This window comes from Octopus bimaculoides, chromosome 6 (assembly GCF_046866305.1).
Source record: "Octopus bimaculoides isolate indiv1 chromosome 6, ASM4686630v1, whole genome shotgun sequence".
In the NCBI taxonomy this organism is placed as follows: domain Eukaryota; kingdom Metazoa; phylum Mollusca; class Cephalopoda; order Octopoda; family Octopodidae; genus Octopus; species Octopus bimaculoides.
Genome location: NC_142933.1, coordinates 80,707,394 through 80,734,370, shown reverse-complemented (window position 1 = coordinate 80,734,370; position 26,977 = coordinate 80,707,394). Strand labels below are relative to the sequence as shown.

Below are 26,977 nucleotides of genomic sequence, written 5' to 3'. Positions count from 1 at the left end.
AAAATTATTTCACAGAAATGATGTAGGAAAAACAAATACCTTCCATCTTCATTACATCGGTAAAACGTGAGAAATGGGTCGGATTTCCCAAAAAAGTCTTTTTTATCCAATTGATGAGCACAGAAATGCATTGTGGCTTCTTCCTGCAAGAATATATCAATAAGTACACAATCAGTAACAAAAACCTTGCCAAGTCTGTGTGAGGACTATAAGGTTACATAATACCAACAATGGCTTTTAGCTTTCATATAGTTTTACATCAATTTCCTGGTCCTACAATACTCCCAAAAAAATTTCAATGCTTGAATATTTATTATTTTATCATATAATTTTTTTTATGTAATGTCTCTTATGACATTTTATCTCTAACCACTGAATTATAGCATGTGAAGTGTAAGCAATACTTAGAATATAGACCAACATTATATTCTAGGCACTGCTTAGAATATAGTGTTAGCTTGAATCTAGTAAGTGGTGATGTACTGAATGATATACACAAAGGAAAAAAAAAAAAAAAAAAGAAAATATAAAATACCCTCAAATGAATTTAAACTTGCCTCTTAGTTAGAGAAAGAAATCAAAAATGTAGTGTTTAGTTTGAGTAACTCTCGAAGGAATAAGATATTTTCAAGAAATTAAAAATTAATTCCACCCCAAAAATTATTATTGTAAGTCTTATTTGGGATAAACTAAAGATATAAAATTTGTTACACATTTCTGAGCATTATAATCTATATATCAACACTGAAATACATTTTACATATTCTAAGTAGTTCATTGGTGTCAAATACAAATTATTTTATTCTTTCTTCTTTCTTTCTCCATTTTCCTTCACATACTACTAACTCTAATTTTTCTCATATTGCAAGTTATTTTAAGAATAATTTCAATCAATTACTACCATCCTGTCAAAATCAAAGGTATATTTTGTCATATTACTGAGAAAAATCATTCAACATCAGCTATTTTATACCCGACAAAATGTTCCAAGCTCTTGACTGCTTAATCTCATACCAGCATATCCATATAAGGTAAAACTTAAAAAGAAATTATAGAAACGAAGTATTTCTCTTTCATAAAATAGAAATTTTAATACTTACTTTACATGAAGATAATTCTTCAGCATTAACTGCAATAAAAAAAAAATTTTTAAATACATTTATTTTGTGTCTCAGGAGAAGCACTTTTAAGGTGATTTTATAGGAATTAGTTTTTATTTTTTATTAATTTTTTTCCCCTCGATTTCACAAGTCGTAGTCAATTTAGGATTCTATTTCCATCATAGACTTGTCTTCATAAAAGAGAGAGAGAGAGAGGGGGGGGGGGAGATGTTCAGTTTTAGAAGTGAAATAAATAACCTGAAGTTATAACTGTATAATAGACTAGTAAACTGTTAGCTACATTTGCACTTTTATTTCATACATTATAATCCAATCATTGTACAGAAATCTCTGTGTTTGAATTCAAACCCTTGAGCTAAATACTTTTAACAAAGCTTCAATGCTAAGTTGCTACAATCTAATAAGCATAACACTTGTCAAAATAGAAAAATGTCATAAATCAGAGTATCAGTTCCAAAATGAAAGAATTATCATATTTTCTAGCTTACAAGTCAAATTTTTCAGACCAAAATTTACAGCCCCAGCAAAAAAAGTAGTCAACTTATGCACCAAAACAACTTTGAAGAACTAAAAATTCCATGTGAAATGCAGCAGGATTTGGAAAGATAGTGAAGCTGTTTGAATGTTTGTTACTATATACTAAGTTAGTGGAGGCGCAATGGCCCAGTGGTTAGGGCAGCGGACTAGCGGTCATAGGATCGCAGTTTCGATTCCCAGACCGGGCGTTGTGAGTGTTTATTGAGCAAAAACACCTAAAAGCTCCACGAGGCTCTGGCAGGGGATGGTGGCGAACCCTGCTGTACTCTTTCACTACAACTTTCTCTCCCTCTTACTTCCTGTTTCTGTTGTGCCTGTAATTCAAAGGGTCAGCCTTGTCACACTGTGTCACGCTGAATATCCACAAGAACTACGTTAAGGGTACACGTGTCTGTGGAGTGCTCAGCCACTTGCACGTTAATTTCACGAGCAGGCTGTTCCGTTGATCGGATCAACTGGAACCCTCGACGTTGTAAGCGACGGAGTGCCAGTGCCAATGCCATACTAAGTTGACTTGTATGCCAGAAAATATGGTAATAAAACAAATCTCTGAAATTGAATGTTTTATGAGAGTTTGCCTGAAAACTTGCAGCTCACAAAGTAACCTATAGCAGTTTTTATAGTTTCAAAGAAATGCTTTTTGAGTAGATCAAGATACACTTTAGTATAAAAGAATTGTTAATGCTCAGTCATCAGTGATATTATTGATATTTCTTTTATCGTTTATATCCATTTTTACATGATGTACATGCGTGGTTCAGTTTATATATTAGATAAATTCTCTTTTTTAACCAAATGACCTTACTTCTAACAGTTCAGTTATAAAAAGGAGCATGTGTATTTAGTCAACAAGCACAGGTTTGGTTGTGTTGTAAAAAGTTTGCTTCTCAACCACTTGATTTTGGGTTCAATCCCACAGCCTGACACTCTGGGTAAATATTTTCTATTATAGCCCCAGGTTGACCAAAGCCTTGTGAATAAATCTAGTTGACAAAAGTTGAAAAAAGCCCATGTATATTTTAAAATGTGTGTGTGTGTGTTGATTGGGTGCACGTATGCATATTTGTGTGAGTGCATCCCTGTCTTCTTGACTTGAGATCATGTGATAGTACTAAACAAGTGTCACTGTCATGCAAGCAGTATCCTTCATTCCCTATCTTCCAAGACAGGTCTGGTCATGGGGAAGTATTTACCATATTTCAAAATAGGTAAGGATTAGTGACAGGAAAGGCATCCAGCTATAGAAAATCTACCTCAACAAATTATGCCCAGCTCATGTGAGCATAGAAAAGTGGATGTTAAATGAAGATGAGGATGAAGATGATGATGCGCGAACTTCAGCAGATTAGGGTAAGGTACAACAATAATGACACTAGTAAAATGAGAACTTATGAGCATGTGGTCATCAGCCCAGTACTTTAACTTCACATCCAGTGCACTTCATAGACATAGAAATGAAATTTCAGTACAAGATTTAAAATAAGAAACCTAGCTCTATTAACAAGACAGTTTACCATGACAATAATTAAGGAAAACATGGTGTTTTTTTTACATCTGATGTTCAAAAGAAGGAATATATGAACCAAGTTTCTGTCAAATCCATTCACAAGCCTCTGGCTGGCTTGGGACTGTAGTCAAAGATACTTTCCCAAGGTGCCATGCAATGGGACTGAACCCAGAACTATATGGTTGGGAAACAAACTTCTAACCACACAGTCAAACCTGTTCTTGGTCTTTTTTTTTATATCCTAGATCAAGATAAATCATGATTGTCTAAATGAGTGTAGTTCAATATAACTTTATAAGAATAAACAACAGTAACTCAGGTTATGTAAAAGGAAATCCTTGATATCAAATGGACAATGTTTTCTGAAGCCTCTTAATGAAATGAATTGACTTTAACATGACCTACAGTCAGATCATATCCACATTTATAGAAATTTTAAACTGTTTCAACTTTAAGCTAGCATTTGACTGACACCCTGAAAAGAATTCTTCTTCTATTCTAACACGCTATCTTTTATGATACCATTATGCGATGTGCATGAGAGAGGATATTTTAAGAGATTAATGCTGGAGGTTGAACTTGTGACAGTGAGAGGAAATATTTTCATAAAGCATTTACAGAGTAACTGACAAAATGCAATTTTATTTCGTGTCTGAATAATAAACCAGGCACATAGTGCTTCAGAAAATAGGATGATTTGATTAACTTGTTTAAGATTATGATGGACTGTGGATGATTACAGCACAACAAATTCTTCAAGTTCAATTATGTTAAGCACTTGGAGTGAAAGAACACTGCCACAAGATATTCAAGGAATTCTATCAAATGGTAAATGGTGAAAAGAAAACCTTAAAAAACTAAAACTGCAAAGGTAAACTTTATATAAAGGTTGTATTAGCAAAGTTTATATTTTTTGCTACACATCTGTTTTTATTAAGATGTTTACATGCTTAAGTGGAAAACTGATATTTAAAATGAATAGTTAATCTAACAATTAGGATTATTATTATTATTATCCTTTGTTGGCAGAATTGTTAGTACAACAGGCAAAATGCTTAGTGACACTTTGTCCAGCTTGAAGTTCTGAGTTCAAATTCCACTGAGGTCAACTTTGTCTTTCATCCCTTGCAGAGTTGATAAAATAAGTACCAGTTGACTAATTGACTACCCAACGACCAAAATTTCAAGCCTTGTGCCTAGAGGAGAAAGGATTATAATTCCTTTCATTTATTCAGCATTTTATTGTTGTTCTGCCAGTATCAGATTGCTAAAAATGCAATAAATCTTAAGTATTTAAGTATCAGATTGCTAAAAATGCAATAAATCTTAAGTATTTAAGTATCAGATTGCTAAAGATGCACTAAACCTTAAGTATTTAACGCCTTTCTTTAGCATCCTTGCTGTGTGAAAAAAAAGAAACAGGCTTTTTTAGAGTCAAGAAATTCACCTTAAAATCTTACATTATAAAGCAACATTTCAAACTTCTCGAGACTGCTCATAAGGTTCCTATAAACCATAATAAAAATCAGTGCCGTAGCAATAATGACCATTACTACTATCATCCTCATTACATTATTTAGAGATCCAGCTTTTATTCCTAGATGGAACAGTTTTACTTTAACCATTTTGTTACCATATTTCTGTAGAAAAACATTGCCTTTGTTTCAATTAATTTTGAAAATAATTTAGAATATAGTAAAATAAATTTGTCATTATTAAGCAGGCATTTCGAATATAAATTAACAAGGAATTTTTATGGAAAATTTTAATTTAGATCACTTTGAAACAGTGCATTTGTATCATAGAACCAGAGATGTCAGACAGGCTGATATCAAAAGGGTTAACCGCTGATGTCTTTGGAAAAATTATTAACATTGCATCTAAATTTTCTGTCTTTTCTGAATGTGAGGAGATAACTTGTCTAAAAAAAAAACAAAAAAACCCAGTATTAATGTTATCATAATAAGAGTAGAGTGAAGTGTTTCAATGTAGTTACTTAACCAGCTGATGTCTTTAAAATGGCAACCTCATACTCAAGTCTTATCTTTTTGAAAGACATGCCAATTATAGCAATTACAACACTGAACAAATGTATGATTAAGACCGACACACTGCATATCTTGTGTATGTGTCCAGTCCACAATAATATATTAATACAGACATACTGGCATCACTGTGTGGTAAAATGTTTGCTTCTCAACCACATGGTTTCAGGTTCAGCAAGTGTCATCTACTATAGCCTTGAGCTGATAAAGCCTTGTGAGTAGATTTGCTAGAAGGAAACTGAAAGAAGCCCATTGTATATGTATATATATATATATATATATGTATGTGTGTGTACACACATATAGTAGAAGGTGCTGTTCCAACAATTATCACCCCCCATAGTTTTCTTCAAATAGTATATCTAAGAGTATATTGTGTAATGTTCCCTTATAAAAAGAGAAAGAAAAAAGATAGCAGCCTAATATCACACTTTACCACCTTTAAAAAAGGTGCTAGCGTATGATCTGAAGGATATTAGTTTATTATTTCTAGCAGGCTCAGCGACCATGTAAGAGGCTCCTTCACTGGTGTACTGACAAATTTCGTATTGGTTAGCATGAAGAAGTCACCATCATCATTTTAATGTCTACTTTTCTATGCTTGCAAGGGTTGAGCAGAATACTGGGGTAGATTTTCTACAGCCAGATGCCTTTCCTGTCACTAACCCTCACTTGTTTCTAAACAAGGTAAATATTTCCCCATGGTCAGACATGTTTTTGTAGAATATTGGAAATGAATGACACTGCTTGTATGAGAGTAACAATCATTTTACAACCATCATGTGATTTCAAGACAAGGAGGCGCACGCACACACACACACACACACACGATGGGTTTCTATCAGATTCTGTTTACGAAATTCACTCACAAGGCTTTGGTCAGCCTGGGGCAATAGCAGAAGATACTGGCGTGAAGTACCATGCAGTGGGATTGAACCCAGAAGCAGTAAATGTTGCATTCGAATATTATAGTTGTTGTTGTTGCTGCCGCTATCACTAACACAATCATCTTAATCATCATCATTATTATTATAATTCTATAACAATTCATAGAGAATGCTAACACATAGCCCATCAGGAATGTGCATTAGTTCTTGCTGTAGAAATATGTTGGGTTTCCAAGATGTATTATTCTTATGTATCTGTAACTATAGCAGCTATAAAAACTGCTGTTATTTTTCACATACATTAAGTTTAGCTGGTTCAATCAATCCAAATTGCAACACAGAATTATTTGCAATCAAAATAGAAAGACTCAGGATTTGGTACCAAACCTCACCATGGTTAGCATGACATTTGAGCTCAATTTTGTCTTTCTGGTATCAAACAAATAAATGTCTGAAAGATTTAGTCTGTGCATAAGAAACTAAAATCACTATTAATATTACTGTCAATCATTTGCCTGTCTTTACATTCTGAGTTCAAATGCTACCTGGGCCAACTTTGCCCTTCACTCTTTCGGGGTTGATAAAATGAATACCAGTTGAGCACTAGTATCAATATTATTGACTTAGTCCCACCCTGAAATTGCTGGCCTTGTGCTAAAGTTTGAAATTAATATTACTGTCAATCATGGAAGGCTGTAAGTGGCAGAACTGTTAGTCTGCTGGACAAAACACTTAGCAGCATTTTGTCTGTCTCACCAAGGTCAACTTGCTTTTCATCTTTCTGGGGTTGATGAAATAAGCACCAGTTGAGCACTGGGTTCTATGTAATTGACTAGCTATCTCCCCACAAAATTTCAGGCCTTGTGCCTATAGTAGCATGTGATAGATATCAATATACACTGTATTGAACATTATATTATTTGCTTTGTAAAACCAATGCTACGTTTTTTAACTGACAATATACAATAACACAAACCAATGAGGGAGCATCTACATGGTTACTCAACCTATAAGAAATAGTAGCTAGTCTTACACAAATTATATGCTACTGTCTTTAAAAGCAAAGAACGCATTGGAGAAAGTAGTCTTGTGTACCTTTAATAAGAGATGGAATGCCTGTGATTACAAAGCTGCTCAATCTGGGTTGACCTGTTGTTAAATATCTGCAGTATGTACTAGGATGTAGAGTAGCAACTGATTGAGATGCTGGAATGTCAATAAACTGGGTGAAAAGTTGATAGTGTAAAGGCCTATCTCAAGTGTATACCTTACAAAGTCACTTAGCATTCAATGTGTCAGTTAGTCATGCATAAATAAGGAGGTACAGTCCATGGCTGTAAGAAATATGTGAATTATAGAACTGACAAGTTTTACCACAAGAGTGAAATAATAACATTGAAAATCATAGATTAAAGTGATTTTTACTTTTTGATAGGGTATTGATAAGAGTTTTTTTTTAGGGCTTTCGTTACTTAGAGTGTTAATTGTTTTAATTCAAACTCTGAGATAAGGAATTATAATTCTGTTAGTCTTTTTTTATAATATATTCTTGGGTTTATATTATTTTTATATATTGGTGGCTTGTTGTAGCACCAAGCATATGGCTTAGTTTGGAGAGTAATGAACTCTAGTAGTCCGATCGGTTCAAGATAACATTATTTGATGTCAAATATCATGTGTGGTACCACTATGACATGATAGGTTAAAGGAGGTAAAAGAAATATTATGTACATAAATACTGTAGAAAATATGGAAATAGTGATGGCATAAAAGTGCATTGGCAGTGCATCCTAAATAGAATAGATAACAAAAGATACGGTATGGGGTGAGGCAGGGAATTATACTTTACGGATAATATGACAATATGTAGAAGAGATATGTTTTATAGAACTGTCTAAATAATGCCAACAAACACAAAACTGATGTCAGTGTTGAAGAAGAATAGATAATGCAAGGTAAAAGATGTGTGGAAGGAATATGTTTTGTTACAGACCTGTCTAAACAATGCCAATATAGGAAAATAAACACTAGACCAGTGATGGTGATGACGAACACAAATATTGATTGATAATGTACAGATTATAGTATAGGTCTACTGTAAGATGTTTCATTGTCAGAACACTACTACATTAGACAGATAAAACACGAGATTAATTAAACAGTATGATATGGTAACAATCAAAATGTAAATAAGAGATTTTGAAACACTTTTTCATTGTTTGTCATCGTAGTACAAATGGAATGGTGTTCATATGTTTGGACATAGCTATATTAATAAAACAAGTTTAGCCTTCTATTGAATCTACACACTCTCCTGTAGGATGGTTTATGGTGGGATCAGTAGAAGGCATATAAAATTCCTTGTGGTATTTAGTTACATCCCTTTATGTTGTGTTCAGATCTCACCAAGGTGGTTTTTACTTTTAATTTTTCTGCTGTTGACAAAATAAGCATTGGTCAATGGTCATATGACAGTGTTAAAAATTTTAACAGAGTAAGGTCATACCTAATATGTTCAAGTGCATTTGGAAGACAACCTTCCACTGTAGAAATAGTCCTGGCAGAAAATTCTCTTCTTAGGTCTGTGTGAAAACACATACTGGGCTGCGAATGATATTGGACCATGAGATGCATGTGTTTCTGTCCTTTCACTTCATCAACTATGAACATCAAATCTGTTTTTCATGGCCCAATAAGAGCAAATTAATTCTTACTAGAACAGAATACAGTACATATGCTGATATACATAGGGTTTGGTCAAGCAATAATTAAATAAATAGTCGCATGAAGCAGTGTTGAATGAATAAAATATATTTGTGTAAAGTCCAATCTAACACATTCAAATGTATTTAGATGTGAGAAGGCCTTCCATTGTGGAAATAGTCCTGGGGATGTTTTCACTTGACCATAATGTAGGAGTGGTATCAACTGTCAGTGAAACAGAGACAATCAAGGTAATTGTGGTTCTCTTAGTGTGACAATAGCTGTAGCTTATGATTATGTAGTTAGAATTTTATTAACTTACTTCCAGAGATACTATAATTCAGTGTAACTGGTTTCTATTACATTAACTAGCATCATCAACCCTATTTGCTACAATCCTAGCAACAACATCTGTTATTATGTCTTGATATTCATCCCATCAAAATTTCATGCTAATTTATGTTCCAAACAACAACTTAATAATAAAGTTATTTTAATGAATTCTTCCTCATTTTCAAATTTAATTGAAATAATGACTACATTTCAACAAAAATATGGTAACAAAATGGTTAATGGAAATTAGTCCTCATAAAACGTCAGAAATAGTTTTCTTCAAAATATGAAGACGTTGCAAATGGGAGAGGTTGACTATACCAATAAAATAAATTAGAAATTACAGTTATGCAATCCTATTAAATATTTTAGACTTCAGTAGAAATTTTTTTTAAAATCCTGTAAAAATATTTGTTTTTAACAGCCAGAAATATGTGTAACCCTTTTGTCACTAATCCACCAGAAACTTGGTTCTATGATACAAACATCCTATTTTAAAATGACTTAGATTAAATCTTTTATCAAAATTTCATATTGATTTATGTTCTAAACAATAGCTTGACAATGACAGCATTTTTACAAAAATTTCCATTGTTTTCAAAAATAAATGAACAAAAGAAGTGTATTTCAACAGAAATATGGTAACAAAAAGATTACGAAATGACAATGAGCATTGTTGACACAGCTGATAGAAAGATTTTCATCCTATAAAAAATTTCTGAATTTGCAGCAGTGTAAAGAAACCATGGAGAATCTGTGGTAACTGGTGAAAAACACAAAATTTTGAAGAAGCACAGAGTAGGTGATGTGAACTAGTAAAGTAAGGTATAAATCAGTTGAGAAATTGACCAAGAATTAAATACATAGAAGATAAAACTTATGCATTGGTACTGGTGAAGAGATATGAGGAGAGTTAATAATCCTTTCTACTAAGGCACAAGGCCTGAAATTTTTGGGGAGGGGACTAGTTGATTACATTGACACCAGTGTTTCATTGGTACTTAATTTATTGACCCCGAAAGGATGAAAGGCAAAGTTGACTTCAACAGAATTTGAACTCAGACCGTAAAGACGGATGAAATACTGCTAAGTATTTTGCCTGGTATGCTAATGATTCTGCCAGCTCGCTGCCTTAGAGGAGAGTTAATAATGTATTTTGAGATGATAAAGTATTACTTAGCTTCAGCAAACACAATAGCTGGAACAAAGTCAAGACAAGGTAGATACAGAATGTGCCAATTATGTGAGATCATTAGAATAAATGTGGATAAAGTTATAGCAGTTAAGGATTTAAACTATTTTCAACCTGTCCACAACTAATGTCAGTATTCATAAGAATGAACTTTGGCTTTAGATATGCAAATACAGTAATAGAAAAGTGTTGGAATTATCAAAGAATAATAGGAAATGATGTGAATGATTGAAGAATAATGGGAAATAAGTGAATGATTGAAGAAAATGAAATATTTCTAATATTTAAGTAATGTTAAGGTGGTGCGCTGACTGCATTTTGTTAGCACATGAGCCAACATGCTTAGTAACATTTTGTCTGACTTTATGGTTTGAGTTCAAATTCTGTTAAGGTTGACTTTGCTTTGCCTTTCAACCTTTCGAGGTGAATAAAATAATTACCTGCTGAGTACTGGGGTCAATGTAATTGACTTACTCATTCCCCCGAATTTTCTGGCCTTGTACCAAAATTTGAAACTGATATTTAAGTAATGTTATCAAGAAAGTAACTTTGTTGCTCAACATGGGGATGATCAATATAAACAAGTTAAAAAGATATAACACTATGTTAGTGAGACATGGGCTCTGAATGCAGAAGACATGAGTAGACTGGAGAGAAAGGAAGGTAGTATGCTCCATTGGATGTGCAACATCAGTGCACATGTATGGCAAAGTGCAAATGTATTAAGAGAAAAGTTGGGCATAAGAGGAATAAAATGTAGCATGCAAGAGAGAAGACTACGTTGGTTTGGACATGTGATGTGTATGAATGAGGACAGCTGCATAAAGAAGTGCTGATCACTGAAAGTAGATGATACTTGCAGAAGAGAGAGACCCAGGAAGACGTGGGGTGAGGTGGTAAGGTCCAATCTCAGGATGTTGGGCCTCACAGAGAAAATAACAATGGACTGAGATGTCTGGTGATATGAAGATCTTGAGAAGACCTGCCCACGTCAGCAAAACTGAGTTCTAGAAGTGCTGTGTGTCTCACCCACATTTAACAAGAAAACTTCTCACACACTCTACCACAACAAACCAAACTACATCTCTTCTCTACCTCACATTTCCATGTCATGTACTAGGCATACCTCCCAGTCCCCAATCCTGTCCTCTTGGCCCTGTGCTACTGTATCATTGCACTCTGATAGCTTCCACCTTGCATGTTCCACCCACACCTTGTCTCACTGTATCATTGCATATGCCCGGCACTTTGCCACTGTCTCTATCCTATTATCTGTCTATCTGTCTCTCTCCTTTTCTTGTACTTCCCTCAGGTTGGGTAACCATGTATTTCCTTTGCGGTAGTGCACCTGTTTCTGTCTTCATTCCTGATCTCTCTCTCTCTCTCTCCGGCTGAGTAACCTTGTACATCCTCTACAGCAAGACCCCTGTTTCTGTCTCTCTGCCTCACTATAACCTTTCATCATCCGACACAAGATCACCTCCTCCAATGCTCCTTCTCCCCTCGAAAGAGCTTTTTTCTCTCTATCTTGCAAGTACTTAGTGACCCTGTCTGCAGGTACAAGTACCAACTAAAAAGCACTAAGTCCATTCTGCTGAGTGGTTGGTGTTAGGAAGGGCGTCTAGCTGTAAAAATCCTGCCAAAACAGTTACAGAAGTCTGGTGCAGGCTTCTACCTGGCTGGTTCTTCTTCTCAAACCATCCCACCCATACCAGCATGGAAGGTGGATGTTAAATGATGACGACGACGATGATGATGATGAATGAGCCTAAATTATAATAAAGTCAAAGCTGTAAATAATCAGAGTAACAAAATTGACAGATATAATCTTCCACACATACTTGGTGCATTACAATGTTTCAACATCTTAACAATAGCAATGGTTAAATCGTATAACTTAAGTTGTGGTAGCATTAATAGTTGAACTTTTAGTAGCTTCTTTTTTGAAATTTTATTAATGTTCTTATTCTATTACAGGACATCGTTATAAATTGAGACAATCATGCAAAGCACCCATAAGTATTGCCAAAGTACTGTGGTAGACCAGTAGAAAAAAATCACTTAATACCAGTGATTCTCAACCAGGGCTCATATGGCCCCTGAGGGTCCATATAAGACTTTTGGGGGGGTCCATGCAATGAAATAGTAAATTGGGGATCCACAACAGTATTTAAAGGGCCCCTGAAAAAGTTTTGCTTTAGATGCATATATTGGTATGTATTGCAAGAAACAGTTAGGTTTCTTTCTCTAACATCTCACACAGTTCAACTTACACAAGTTAATGTGTGAAAAACAAAATAGGAATTTTGTAAGAAGCTTCTATAAAACTACATTCTAAATATTGAATGGCTATGGGGGTCCACCAGAATAAAATAGTCATCAAAAGTGTTCACAAATTAAAAAAAAAAAATGGTTGAAAACCCTCGCTTTATACTATCTAATTTGGACTTAGTTTGAATTTTGCAATTGTTGATCTAATATTTCATGACAAAACAAGGATCAACTGAACTGAATGTGTTATTATTCATCCTTTACATAAAAAAGCAACACCAAAGAAACCCAATCTAATACTTTAAGAATAATTAATTAAATAGGCGGTCCTCTGAGATTCTTTCCATATTTATTCACCTAAATATATCCTCATGCATGTGTGTGTGTATGTATGTATGTATGTATGTATGTATGTATGCATGTATATATAATATCCTCTACTAAACATCAAATACATATATAATTATACACGTACACATGTGACACATGTGCCTCTGATATATTTTTATGAATACAGATATACAACTACATATATGAATACACTACACACACACACATACATGAATGGACAGACAGATACATAAATAGTAAAATGCATATTCAGAAATGTACTGATTTGTAAATTTGTATGTGGCTGTTCAAATGCACATGTGTGTGTGTGCGTTTGTGTGCGCATAATCTCGTGCAGACATTTAACACACGCGCACACACACACACACACACAAATACGTACACACATATATGCATATATATATATATATTAGGAAGACATTAGTTCAGAATAAAAATGCATAAAGAATGAAAGTACATTAAAAGACATCTTTGCTAAAGTGCCAAGCCCATTAAAAAAAAAAAAAGAATAAAGAAGTAGCTATTACTTTTGCTTTTCTCTGCTGTTTGATGTGGGTTATTTATTTATCCAAAGAGCTGGAATATCGATCTTAACTTAAATGGTTCTGGCAATAAGGAGGCTGAAATTTAACTAGTGTAATGAGATGGTGGTGGTGGTGGGGAAACACTATAACCTTTAGATTGAAATGAACAGAACATGGTTTGTATATGATGATGATGATGATGATGATGATGATGATGATGATGATGATGATAGCTGACAGATTTCTAACATATCATTTAAATTAGGTAAGCCACTTTTTGATTTGGTTGATTTGTTGAGAAACTATCCTATCAAACAATGACATATACCAAGACACATCAATATCATGCTTGATACCATTTAAAATATCCACAATGCTCTATCAGTTTCCTATGCTTACCATTTTGTGATAATATGCAAATGTTCAAATTTTCCACCAAGAAAAAGAAGAAAAAAAAAAAAAAAAAAAGAAATTAGAATATGCTAAAAGCAAATCTGTTAGAATTACTGAGTATTTTAAAAGAAATTAAATATCTTTATAGCTAGAGCAATTACATTTTTAGCATAGTTGAATATTTTGATCTAAAATTAAAAACAAAAATGTAATATATAACAAGAAGTAATATATAACAAAAATATATAATGAAAAGCATTTCTAGTTTAGTAATTACCATAATGTTGTCAAAACTTTGGAAAAGTTCTTCAGTAAAGTTCAGTTTATTTTTAGACATTACTGTTTAATTATAAATGCACTATTGAGTCTCATGACATAATACATACCAAATAGTTGAGTTGGTGACAGAAGGAATGTATAACTACTTTTATTTAGTTTGGTACCTAATGGGATTAGCTTTTATCTTTTACTTGCTTCAGTCATTGGATTGCAGCCATGCTGGAGCACCACTTGAAAGTGTTTTTCATCAAACAAATCTAACTCAATACTTAATATTTAAGTCAGGAACATATTTTGTTGTTCTCTGATGCTGAAATGTTAAGTCACAGGACCTTAAACAAACAAACACACACACACACACACACACAAATGTATATGAAGTGTGTTTTTGTGTGTTCGTTTATGTCTCTGTAACCTAGCTGTTCAGTATCAGAGACCAGGCATGGCTGTGAGGTAAGAAGGTTACTTCCTAACCACATGGTTTTGGGTTCAGTTCCACAGCATAGCACCTTGGGCAAGTGTCTTCTACTATAATCTTGGGCTGACCAAATCCTTGTGAGTGGATTTGGTTGACAGAAAGCAGCCCACTAAATATGTGTGTGCCTTTGCGTCCATGTTTGTCCCCCACCATTGCTTGACAACTGGTGTTGGTGTGTTTACAACCCTGTAACTTAGACAATTGGCAAAAGAAACTAATAGAATAAGTAACAGGTTTACAAAAAAATAAGTACTGGGTTGATTCATTCTACTAAAAGTTCTTCATGGCAGTGCCCCATCATCAAACACCCAGCAGAGTGGACTGAGTGCTTTTTACATGGCACGAGCACAGGTGAGATCAGTTTTGGAACGGTTTTCACAGCTGAATGCCCTTCCAAATGCCAACCACTTAACAGTCAGACTGGATGCTTTTATCTACTAAATTTACTCACAAGGTATTGGTCAGCCTAGGGCTATAGTAGAAGACACTTACCCAAGGTGCCATACAGTAGCACTTAACCGGAGACCATGTAGTTGCAAAGCAAGATTCTTATCCACACAGCAATGCCTGGGATTGCATTTGAAGAGAAGGCTTGCCATGGCAAAGTCGTGCTCATTCATAGAGTGAGTGTGTGTGTAAGTGTGTGTGTGTGTGTGCATGCGTGCGTGCATGACTGTGCGTGTGTGTGTACACTACAGCCTGAGATTGAAGACATACCCAAATGCACGATCTCTATGTTTCTGGCATTAATGAAAGAGAGAGGCAAGTTGTAGCCATAGAGAAATTAGGAGAGAAGTTCTCTCAGATGTAAACTGACATCTACTGAATTTAAATAATGTTTAGTTTAAGCAATGAAAAAGTTGCAACGTCAACAGTAGTAACATCACCATTAACAACAATATGAGACAATTAACCTATTAAGGAAATAGCAGTAACATATCCCTTAAATCTCACTGATTTGGAAAATGGAAGTACACTTTAGGTAATGCAGTCCAAGACATAGTTTTGAAAAGATGGGATGGTCATAGCTAGGAATGATTTTCATCATAAATCTGCTCAATCAAGGTTAGGGAACAAGAGCCCTCAAATGAATGGGCATGGGTAGTAGTATTGAAGGAGGAGGCTTTGTGCCAAGTGAAGAGAGGTTAGGGTATCATAGAGGGACAGAAATAGGTGCCTTGCAGTAGGGGAGATACATGGTGACCCCAATTAGAAAAGGAGAGAGAGAGAGAGAGAGAGAGAGAGAGAGAGAGAGAGAGAGAGAGAAGGTGGTGAAGAAGATGAGTCAAAGCGTAACCTCAAGTTACAAGGAGGTATATATAAGTGAATTCTAAAAGAAGGTTATCAATATGAAGGAACTACTGGGTTGAATATACATATATTACTAAGGTAAGGTGGCAAGCTGGCTGAATTGTTAGCATGTCGGGCAAAATGCTTAGTGGTATTTTGTCTGCTGTTATGTTCATTCCGCTGAGGTCAACTCTACCTTTCATCCTTTTGGAGTTGATATATTAAGTACCAGTGAAACACTGGGGTTGATGTAATTGACTTAACCCTCCACTGCAAAATTTCAAGCCTTGTGCCTTCAGTAGAAAGGGTTATTAATTAAGATGATACAGGAAAAATTATGAGAAATTCAGGATGTTTCTTCTCTGTCTTTAACTGGTAAAACATGAAGCAAGAATACTTGTAAGCAAGGAGTTTGTATGAAGTATGGTTTGAAATGTATTGTTAAACTTACCATAGATCTGTTTATACTTATTTCTATGAGCAATCCAGGTTCCAAAATGAAAAGCCATATTTTCTTTTTAATCAAAAATATCAAAGAATATCTAAATATCAAAAAATAGGTTTCAAAGTCCTTAAAATATATTTATTTCTGATCATATTTTATAATCAATGTGACAGCTAATTTCTCTGTAATTTTAAAGTCTGTACATTATTTCAATGATTTTAGTGACAACATTCCAATTCTTTTCAGTGTTTATATTTTATATGACTTCACCATTCATTGAGTATTCTACACTTGAAATAATTTACATCTGGACTTTTATTTTCTTAATCAATATGGATCTCTAGTGCCTTCTTTAGAGAAACAAAATTATTGCAACAAATACCAAAATAGAGAAAAAACAAACAAAAAACAAAACAAACAAAATAGTTCTCTTCATTCAGAGAACTGCTTTGTTATTTGAAAATTTTGTTACATATTTTAAAACTAAGCTAACTTTAGTGACATGTCTTGATATTCAAATCCTCATTATTGCAAAATTGCATCAAGGAGAAGGGGTTTACTGTTCAGAACAAAGAAATACAGAATCTTATAATGCCTAAATTATCAAGATGCATAAAAAAGTGGCTGGCATGAGAAAAAGTTCATGAGAGGAGCCGGACACATTTTAATATCTCTATGTGACTATATACTGGTTGCGTACCCACGACTTTTTGCACATTCCATCTGCAAATTATGAATATTATTGTAATGTAACTCTGAGCTTTCTGAAACAGCTGTTGAGTTAAGAAATTATGTATTTTCTTCTCAGTATTCTGTATTTTTTATACTCTATGTAAATATATTTGAGTATATATCTATGTATATGTATGTATGTGTTTATCTTTCTGAATATATGTGGGTATATGTATGTGTGTGTGCACATGTATATATATGTGTTAAGCCTAATTGTGTTTATCTGCATTGTATTTCCATATCAGCTTATCTTGGATTTCTTTTATAGCCCTTTTTGATGCCATGGACCAAGTCCTGGATGAAGAATTCAGAGCTTAAGTCCAAAAACATTTGAGCACTACTATGGGTTTTCTATACTGAACATATCTAGCTCTCCCCTATTTTCTGTGTGTGTGCGTATATATATATATATATATATATATTCATTCACACATGTATGTAAATATTTTTTTCTTTCAATCATGGGACAGTGCCATACAGAGTTTGAAGGGTCCTAAATAAACAAAGCCTTGTGAGAGAATTTGGTAGACAATAATTAAAAAAAGCCCATCATATATGTATGTAGTGTATGCATGCATATCTTTTTTATAACATTTGGCTAAAAGAAATATAGCACATTATATTCTCTCTGCTTTGATAAAACTGTTACAATAATAAATTTAAAAACAAACAAAACATATCTCCTCTAAGATATTTTCTGAAAGTCAAGTTGCAATTATTCTAAAGTATAATTTAGCTCTCTTAATTTCAATATGATATGAAATTTCCTCAGAATGATAAAAAAATAAACAGTAAAAACAAATGCAAAATGAAAAAAGACAAACCAAAAATCAAAAATATAAATATCATCTATTACTAGAATCTCAAAAACAAAATGAAAGAAAATAGTCCAAATTAAGAAATCTTACAAACAATTTGGAGAAAATTTTCAATGAACGAAAATTAGAAATAAATTGTTGCCCTCAAGTACTTTTAATTTCCTTGCTCTGACAAAACCATTTAAGATATTAGTGACAAATTACTCAGTGTTTGCAGACCAAATCCATTTTGATTACTTCATTTTAGATTGATAGCAAATGAAAGACAGTATTGTACTCATAAGAAAGTAACACTAATATTGATGCTAAGAGAACATTAGGAATGGAGTATTTGTAACAGTATAATATCACCCATTTCTGTGAATAGAACAAAATAAAAGACAGAGAAAGAAAGGAATTTGGGTTATAAAAGTAATATATTTGTTTATATTTATGTATGCATGCATACAAACATAATTACATACATATATAGAGAAACTATGTATTTATGGTATCTTTATTTATTACGTGAATTCTTCCTTTAAAGAAGGAGCAGAATAATAACAAAGAAACAACATTCCAACACTGGAATTCAGACAACAACAATGGTGGGGAGTCACATGTTGAACTTTAAATTGTCTTGCATATTTTTACTGTTCCACTTACAGACTTCATTTTCAAAATGCATATTGAGATCTTTACCAAGTGAAATTCTCCAAGAAAATGTTTTCAATAAAATTGTAGAATTCTATTCATAAAGTTATAATTCAATAATAACAATGTTAGATGAAAAGTCTCCAGTTTTGTTAGCATGTTGTTCGATAATGTTAAATTAAAAGGTCTATAGTTTAAATTAAATTAAAAGGTCTAAAGTTTTGTTGGCATGTTGTTCAATTTCTTTCATAATGATTTTCACTTAAACTGATTAGAACCATAATTTGGAAGTGATTTGCATACTTCCTTTCAGGTGGAAAGAAGAGACCTCAAGTTATCAACCTATCTTTTACCAGAAACTCAACTATTGCAACTATCAATGAAAAGTAGATCTGATGCTATTGTGGAGGAGAATATGTGTGTGCTGTGTGCAAGAAGTGAGATGGGTGGGGGGAAACTCAATCAGACACCTCATGGGTAAAGAACACAGGTACAAATTCTTGGTAGGTAACAATACTGGTTTAGGTGAAGTCAGCAAACTGGTGGTGGAGAAATGGAGAGATAACATAACTGAAATAACTAGATTATGCAACAGAATAATTAAGCTACGATTAGTTAAAGATAAAATAACATTAACTGTTATCTCTACTTATGCTTCACAATTAAGACTGACTGATGAGCAAAAGGACTATTTTTATGAGCCTCAGTTGGAAACCCTCTGAATAACAAGTGACAATGGAATTATCTTAGATGGACTTCAATGGATAAGTTAGGCAGTCACGTGATAGCAACCCTGGAGTACATAGTGGTTATATACATACATACATACATATATATATATATATATATATACTTATAGTTCTAGGAATGAGGAAGGGTCATGGCATCTGGAATTATGTGACTCAGATGAACAAACCATCTGCAACAAGAAATTCAAAAGACCAACCAGCCACTTGATCACCTTCTGATCAGTTGAAGATGCAACCTGTCCACGAAGCAAGATTGATAAATAGTTGTGAATACTGAATCTTTCTCTGGTGAAGAATATATCCCACAACATAGGCTAGTCATTAGTGACTTCAGAATAAGAGCTAGACAGACTGAGTAACAATAGACATTCTGGAGAAGGAAGATGTAGAAACTGAAATATCATTTTGGTAAATACATATTGAGAGTGATTTCAAATGATGTATTTGATGAGTTGGAGGAAACCTATAACACAGAGAACAATTGGGAGTTTCTATAGCTGAATGTACTGAAAGTTACAGGCTAGACTAGTACTATAGATAGAGCCAAAAAGCTAAAAGGGAGGTCAGGAAAGAATGGAACAAAAGGCCAAAAAAATAAAAAATGTCAAGTATAGTGAAGCATTCCAGGTAGTGGTGGTTCACCAAGGATCAGTTCTCAACCCCCTCTTGTTCATCATAGTCTTCCAGACAATAACAGGTGAATTCAAGACAGGCTGCTCCTGTGAGCACTTCTATACTGATGACCTTGCTCTAATAGCCGAGTCACTACCAGAACTAGAGAAGATGTTTCAGGTGTGGAAGCAAGGTCTAGAATCGAATGGCCTTTGAGTCAATCTAGCAAAAACCAAAGTCTTAGTAAGTAGGAAGGAAGACAAATCACAAATCCCTTCAGGTAGATGGCCCTGCTCAATCTGTAGAAAAAGATGTACTTGGAAACATAACTATGGACACATAAGAGGTGCAGCAATATCAAAGGAAAGTTAACCAGGAAGATAGTTTTTGTGTGTGGCAGATGCACAGGGGGAAAAATAGAAATAGTTGATAGCTTCCGTTAGCTAGGTGAGCAAGTCAGTAGCTGGTGTGGATGCTCTGAGAGCGTAGTTGCTAGAATAAGAATTAGCACTGTTGGTAACAAAAGGCCTCTCGCTCAGAGTGAAAGGTAGACTGTATGATGCATGTGTGTGAACAGTCATGCCACAGGGCAGTGAAACATGGTCTGTGACTGCTGAGGACATGTGTAGTCTAGAAAGAAATAAAGCTACTGTGCACTACTGGATGTGTAATGTCAGTGTGCATACACAACAGAGGGTAAGCACCCTGAAAGGAAATTTGGAGATAAGAAGCACCAGATGTGGAGTGCAAGAGAGACAAGTGCACTGGTATGGTCACGTGTTGCCTATGGACACATGTTTGAAGAAGTGTCACACCCTAACAGTGGAAGAGGTAGACCCAGGAAGACATGGGATGAGGTGGTGAAGCATGACCTTTGTATGTTGGGCCTCACTGAGGCAATGACAAGAGACCGAGACCTTTGGAGATATGCTGTGCTTGAGAAGACTTGGCAAGCCAAGTGGGATAGTAGCCATGGTCGATGCCAGTGTCGCATAACCGGCCTGTTTAAAAGTACCCTTCAATTGTCGTGCAATATGCTGCGCTTGAGAAGACCTGTTGAGTCAAGTGAAATTGTAGTTGTGGCTGATGCTAGTGCTGCCTGACTGGCACCCATGCCTGTGGCACAAAATCAGCACCATTTAAGCGTGGCTGATGCCAGTGCTACCTGACTGGCTCCCGTGCCGATGGCACATAAAAAGCACCCATAATGCTCTTGGAGATGTTGGTGTTAGGAAGGGCATCCAACAGAAAAGATTGGAGCCTGGTGCATCCTCCTGGCTTGCCAATCCTTGGTTAAACCATCCAACCCATGCCAGCATGGAAAGCAGATGTTAAACGATGATGATGATGATGATGATGATGATATAGTCAAATTGAATATTAAAACTTGAACAAACAACTGAACATTAAAAACAGCAAAAACAAAACAACAGGAGGATGGAATGTATTAGTTTAATGCTCTGGAAAGGTAGAAAGAAGAGTAGGTTTTTTAACATTTTGAGCATAGCTCTTCATCAGAAAAGAAAATGTAAAAGTCCAGAGAATGAAAAATTTCATGAAAAGCATGTTTGTGGTTACATGGTAAGCTTATATGTATAGCTTCTGAAATTGGTATTATGAATGACATGGTATTATGCTCAAAGAAGAGTCCTCAATAAATTATGTTGAGTAAATATATATTATCAGAGTATTAAGTTAACTGTTTTACCATTATTGGAAACACATTAAATTTAAACACTACATATTCACATATGTGTGTCTATGTGCATGCATGCAAGGACATGCATACTCATACATAACTGACAAGTCTATAACTAAAGATGACGAAGCTGAAGGGAGATATAAAGTTAAATGATGGTTTGCTTTTATTTTTATTATTATTAATGAAAATAAGAATAATTTATTAATAGGAGGGATGAACGTTATTTTCTTCCTCTTTATGCTGTTTGTAATTAACAATTATGTAATAATCAATATATAAAGATATAAGCAGAGTCTAATAAATAAGACATCAAAGAAGTTTAGACTTAACATGTTTCACATGTGGAGTTCCCTCCTAATCAGTAGTAGAAGAGATGTTAGTGGTGTTGGTGGTTGTAGAAGTACAGTTGTGTTAGAGTAGTTGGGTTAATTAAAGATTCCAGAAATGTCTCAAATTCACAACTAATATGAGACTGATAAAAAGTTACTCATTTGTACTTATTGATTATACACATAACATAGGTGCTGATATATATATATATATATATATATAGGAAAATGTGTTGGAACCCCACCTCTTTTGTTAATAAGCTTGCTTCTTCTTCCTAACTATGTAGTTTCAGGTTCAGTTCTACTGTGTAACACCATGGGCAAATGTCTTCTACTATGGCCCCAGGCTGACCAAAGCCTTGTGAATGAGTTTGGTAGACAGAAACTTAAAGATGTTCATTGTGTGTGTGTGTGTGTGTGTGTGTGCACGCGTGTGCATGTGTATGCATGTGTGTGTGTGTGTATACATATTATAAGTAAAAAGAAATGGTATTTCTGATAATATAAGAATGCGGATAAAACTGATCAATTAAGCTTCTGGATTAATGAATCATTATTTATTATATAAGAAAACAATAAAAATGGATTTGATATTTCTGTATGGTGCAAGAATACATCATCATCATCATCATTTAATGCTCACTTTTCTATTCTTGCATGGGTTGGACAGAATTTGGTGAGGTAAATTTTCTATGGTTGGATGCCCTACCTGTTGCCAACTCTAATCTGTTTCCAAGTAAGATAATGATTACCCTAAACCAGACATGTTTACATGTTTCCATGGAAGATTGGAAATGAAGGACATTACATGCATGATGGAGACACTCATTTACAACTATCATGAGATGTCAAGGAAATGAGACAGTTACATATACAGATACATTCACGCATATATATATATATATATATATATATATATATATATATATATATATATATATAAAATAATAATAATAATAATAATGATAATTCTATAGGCACAAGGCCTGAAATTTTGGAGGAGGGGACTAGTTGATTACATCAACACAAGTGCTCAACTGGTACTTAATTTACTGACCCCAAAAGGATGAAAGGCAAAGTTGAACTCAGAATGTAAGGACAGAAAAAATGAAGGACATTGCTTGCAATGATGGTGACCTCAGCAGAATTTGAACTCAGAACATAAAGATGGACAAAATGCCTCTAAACATTTTGTTTGGCAAGCTAATGATCCTGTCAGCTCACTGCCTTATTATAATGATGATGATGATGATGATGATGATAATAATAATAACAACAATAATTCAGGAGGGACAAACAAGAGTGTCTAATAATTGATGTAGCAGTACCAGGAGATCAACATATCATGAAAGAAAGAGAAAAAGTCGATAAATATGGAGATCATAGTCCATATTCCTGAGATGATTACAGTACAGTCCATAGTATCCATGGACATCGGGCAGATCATAGTTCATTTCTTCAGGTGATTTCGTACTAAGTTTGGAAGTAATGAATTTATAAATGAAGGATGTTGATTAATTTTCACTAATCAAATGGTTGACTGGGGTATGTGGGCAGTTCTGTGAGTATTTGGTAGGGAGGAATAGAAGATGATGGAAAGAAAGAATGGAATGGTAATGATAAAGGAGAGGGAGGAGTGTGTGGTGATATTGGCATTTTTGGCCTACAACTCACAAGGCATTGATTGGCCCAGGGCTATAGTAGAAGAGATGTTTGTCTAAGATGCTATGCAGCAGAACTGAACCTGAAACCATGTGATTGGGAAGCAAACCTTTTACACACCCAGCCACACCTGTACCTATACACACATAGTTAAAAAAAACCCAAGAAACAAAATGGACATCCACTTGAATTACACTGTAATTTACATGCAAAAGGAAATTCAATTGTAAAACAACAAAATTTGTAGACTGTTCAGTGCATGTTAACACGGAAAGTAGATTAATTTTCTCTTTAATCCATTTTTACTTTTTATATATGCAAGACAGAATTACTAAAGAAAAAGAGGTAACACTAATGGTGTTCAAATACCATACAGTCAGAGTAAATGCTCTGTAAGTGGAATTGGCTTGCCAATTTTGATTCCTAGTTAACTCAATTGCATTTTGAACACACTTTTTACTCCATACCCAATACCACTTTCCCTAATGCATCATTCAGTTTAATACCATCACCCAGTCCTTAGTTGCTTTTAGTAAAATTTGCTCTGTAGTAGGGATTTAGATGAAAATCTCTAGGTTCTCTCTCTATCTATATTTTTTTTGCAGGTATTGACCACAGGCCAGGAATTGGGTGTAACAATTTCTTCTAATTCCCTCTCTATACATGCATGCATGTATGTATGTATATGTATGTATGTATGGATGGATGGATGGATGGATGGATGTATACAGCATCTCACAGAAGTATGTACACCCCTAAAAATTTTCAGTAAAATTGCCATTATTCTGATAATATCAAAGGAAATCAATTGAAATTACTGAATAAAATATATTATACATGCAAACATTATACAAATTTGGAACACAAAACAATAAACATTTTCAAAGTTATGAACGAAATATTAATTTTCAAATGATTCAAAAATATGTACACCGTAAAGGATTATTTGCTATATTCAATATTTGGTGTGACTACCCTTGCTTTCAATGACTGCATTAAGTCTCCTGGGCATAGAGTTGACTAAATTTCCACATATAACCAATGAAATCGATCTCCATTCATCCTGAATGATGTCTTTCAACTGTGTTACATTGTAGGGATTTTTCTCCCCAACATTCCTTTTCAAAACACCCCACAGATGTTCTATTGGGTTTAAATCAGGTGACATGGTAGGCCAAGGCAATATCTTTACCTTTTTATCTGATAAAAACTTAGTTGTCATCTTTGAAGTGTGTTTAGGGTCATTATCATGCTGGAACAGGGAATGTCTTCCTCGTTCCTTGATGCTTTTCAAAATTGTTTTCTGCAATACGTCACAATAAAACCTTGAATCTATTGTTCTCTTAATAAATATGAGTCTTCCCACACCAGCCACACTCATGCATCCTAAAGCATAACACTTCCACCGCCGTGTTTCACAGTAGGTATGGTGCATTTGTCGCTATTATCTTCACCTGGTCATTGCTATACTCATTTAATACCATGTGACCCAAACGAGTTGATTTTAGTCTCAGCAGAAAAAAGAATTTTAGTCCAAAACTCCTTCCCCTTACTCACATAGATTTCAGCAAAAGAAAGACAACTTGATTTATGGCTAGTAGTGAGGAGAGGCTTCTCACGAGGAATGCATCCATGAAGACCACACTGATTCAAACTTCAGCAAACTGTTTGGGCAGATACACTCTTTCCCCTAACAGAAGACACTTCTTGGGCCAAAGATGAAGCGGTACGATGCCTGTCGTCCATCATGGATATGGCATATATCATGCGCAGTTAAAATAGAAAAATGACTAGGACAATGCTTATTGCTTAGCCGTCCAGTAGCTTTGTACTTCTGAATTACTTTGGCAACTGTGTTTATACAAATATGCATTTGTTTGCTTATTAACCACTCTTGTGTAAATTAAATTAATTTTTTTCAAATCTTCAGACAATTCTTTTCCTTTCCGTGCCATTTTAATCACAATGAAGATTGTCACCATGGTACACAAATCAGAATTCCTGCAGATGCAATAACAATGACCAGTGCAAAAATGTCAAGAGAAATAAGTTATTAGAATTGAAATTATCAGTAATATCTGAATTTAGTAAAAAAAGTGGATAAAATATTGAATATAGCAAATTTCCTTTAGGGTGTACATATTTTTGTAATGTTTGAACATTAATATTTCATTCATATCTTTGAAAATGCTTATTATTTTGTTTTCCAAATTTGTATAGTGTTTGCATGTATAACATATTTTATTCAGTATAAATTTCATATGATTTCCTTTGATATTATCAAAGTAATGGCAATTTTACTGAAATATTTTAGGGGTGTACATACTTCTGTGAGATACTGTGTATATATAATGTAAAACATTATCAGTAACACATACATAGTGCATGTGTTTTGTTTATATGACAATTTGCTGCAGGACTGTGTCTTGGGAAAGCTCCCTACACATTGCTGAATGTTAAAAAGTACTGAATGTCTCAGACCAGGTGAGGAAACTTGCCCCAAGGTGAGCAAGTATGATAGATATTGATATTTCGCTATTATTGTGGCTCTTCACCACCATGTACTCAACATACATTGAAACAAAGTGAATCACTTGTCTGGGACATATATGCAAATAGTGAAGAATCTATTTGCTGATGTGCTGTGGAGTAGCACATATGAAACAAAATTCAATTTTGAAATGAAGCAGCCCCCCCCCCCCCCCCTCACACTCTCTCTCTCTGTCTATATATATATATATATATATATACACGCATCTCTTTTACTTGTTTCAGTCATTTGACTGGGGCTATGCTGGAGTACCGCCTTAAAGGGTCTTAGTTGTAGAAATTGACCCCAAGACTTCTTCTTTCTAAGCTTAGTACTTATTCAATCAATCTCTTTTGCCAAACCGCTAAGTTACAGGAGGATGTAAACACATCAGCACCAGTTGTCAAGTGGTGGAGGGGGGACAAACATAGACACAAAGACACACACACAAATTATATATATATATATATATATATATATATATATATATATATATATATATATATATATATATATATATACATATATATATATATATATATACATACACATATATACATTGGGCTTCTTTCAGTTTCTGTCTACCAAATCCTCTCACAAAGATTTGGATGGCCTGAGGCCATAGTTCCATATTTGCCCAAGGTGCCACACAGTAGGACTGAACTCAGAACCATGTGCTTGGAAAGCAAGCTACTTACCACACAGCCATGCTTGTGCCTACATACACATGTATGTAGGTGCAGATGTGGATGGGTGATAAAGAATCTTGCTCTTCTCATTGTTTGTTTACATCTGACGTCTTGGATATGAAACATCGTAACAAAAACCAGTGCTGGCAATAATTTCTGTAGAAA

General features: G+C 34.4%; 1 protein-coding gene across 3 annotated transcripts in view; it reads right to left on the bottom strand.

Annotated features, from left to right (window-relative positions):
* LOC106882052 (copine-8) overlaps positions 1-26,977 on the bottom strand; it is a 271,614-nt gene that overhangs the window by 52,703 nt on the left and 191,934 nt on the right. For all 3 annotated transcript variants that reach the window (XM_052968691.2, XM_052968690.2, XM_089354138.1), the window contains 2 exons: positions 1,101-1,129; positions 40-143 (listed from right to left, as the gene is read on the bottom strand). In XM_052968691.2, the coding sequence (XP_052824651.1) occupies positions 40-143; positions 1,101-1,129 (133 nt within the window). The remainder of the gene's footprint in view (positions 1-39; positions 144-1,100; positions 1,130-26,977) is intronic.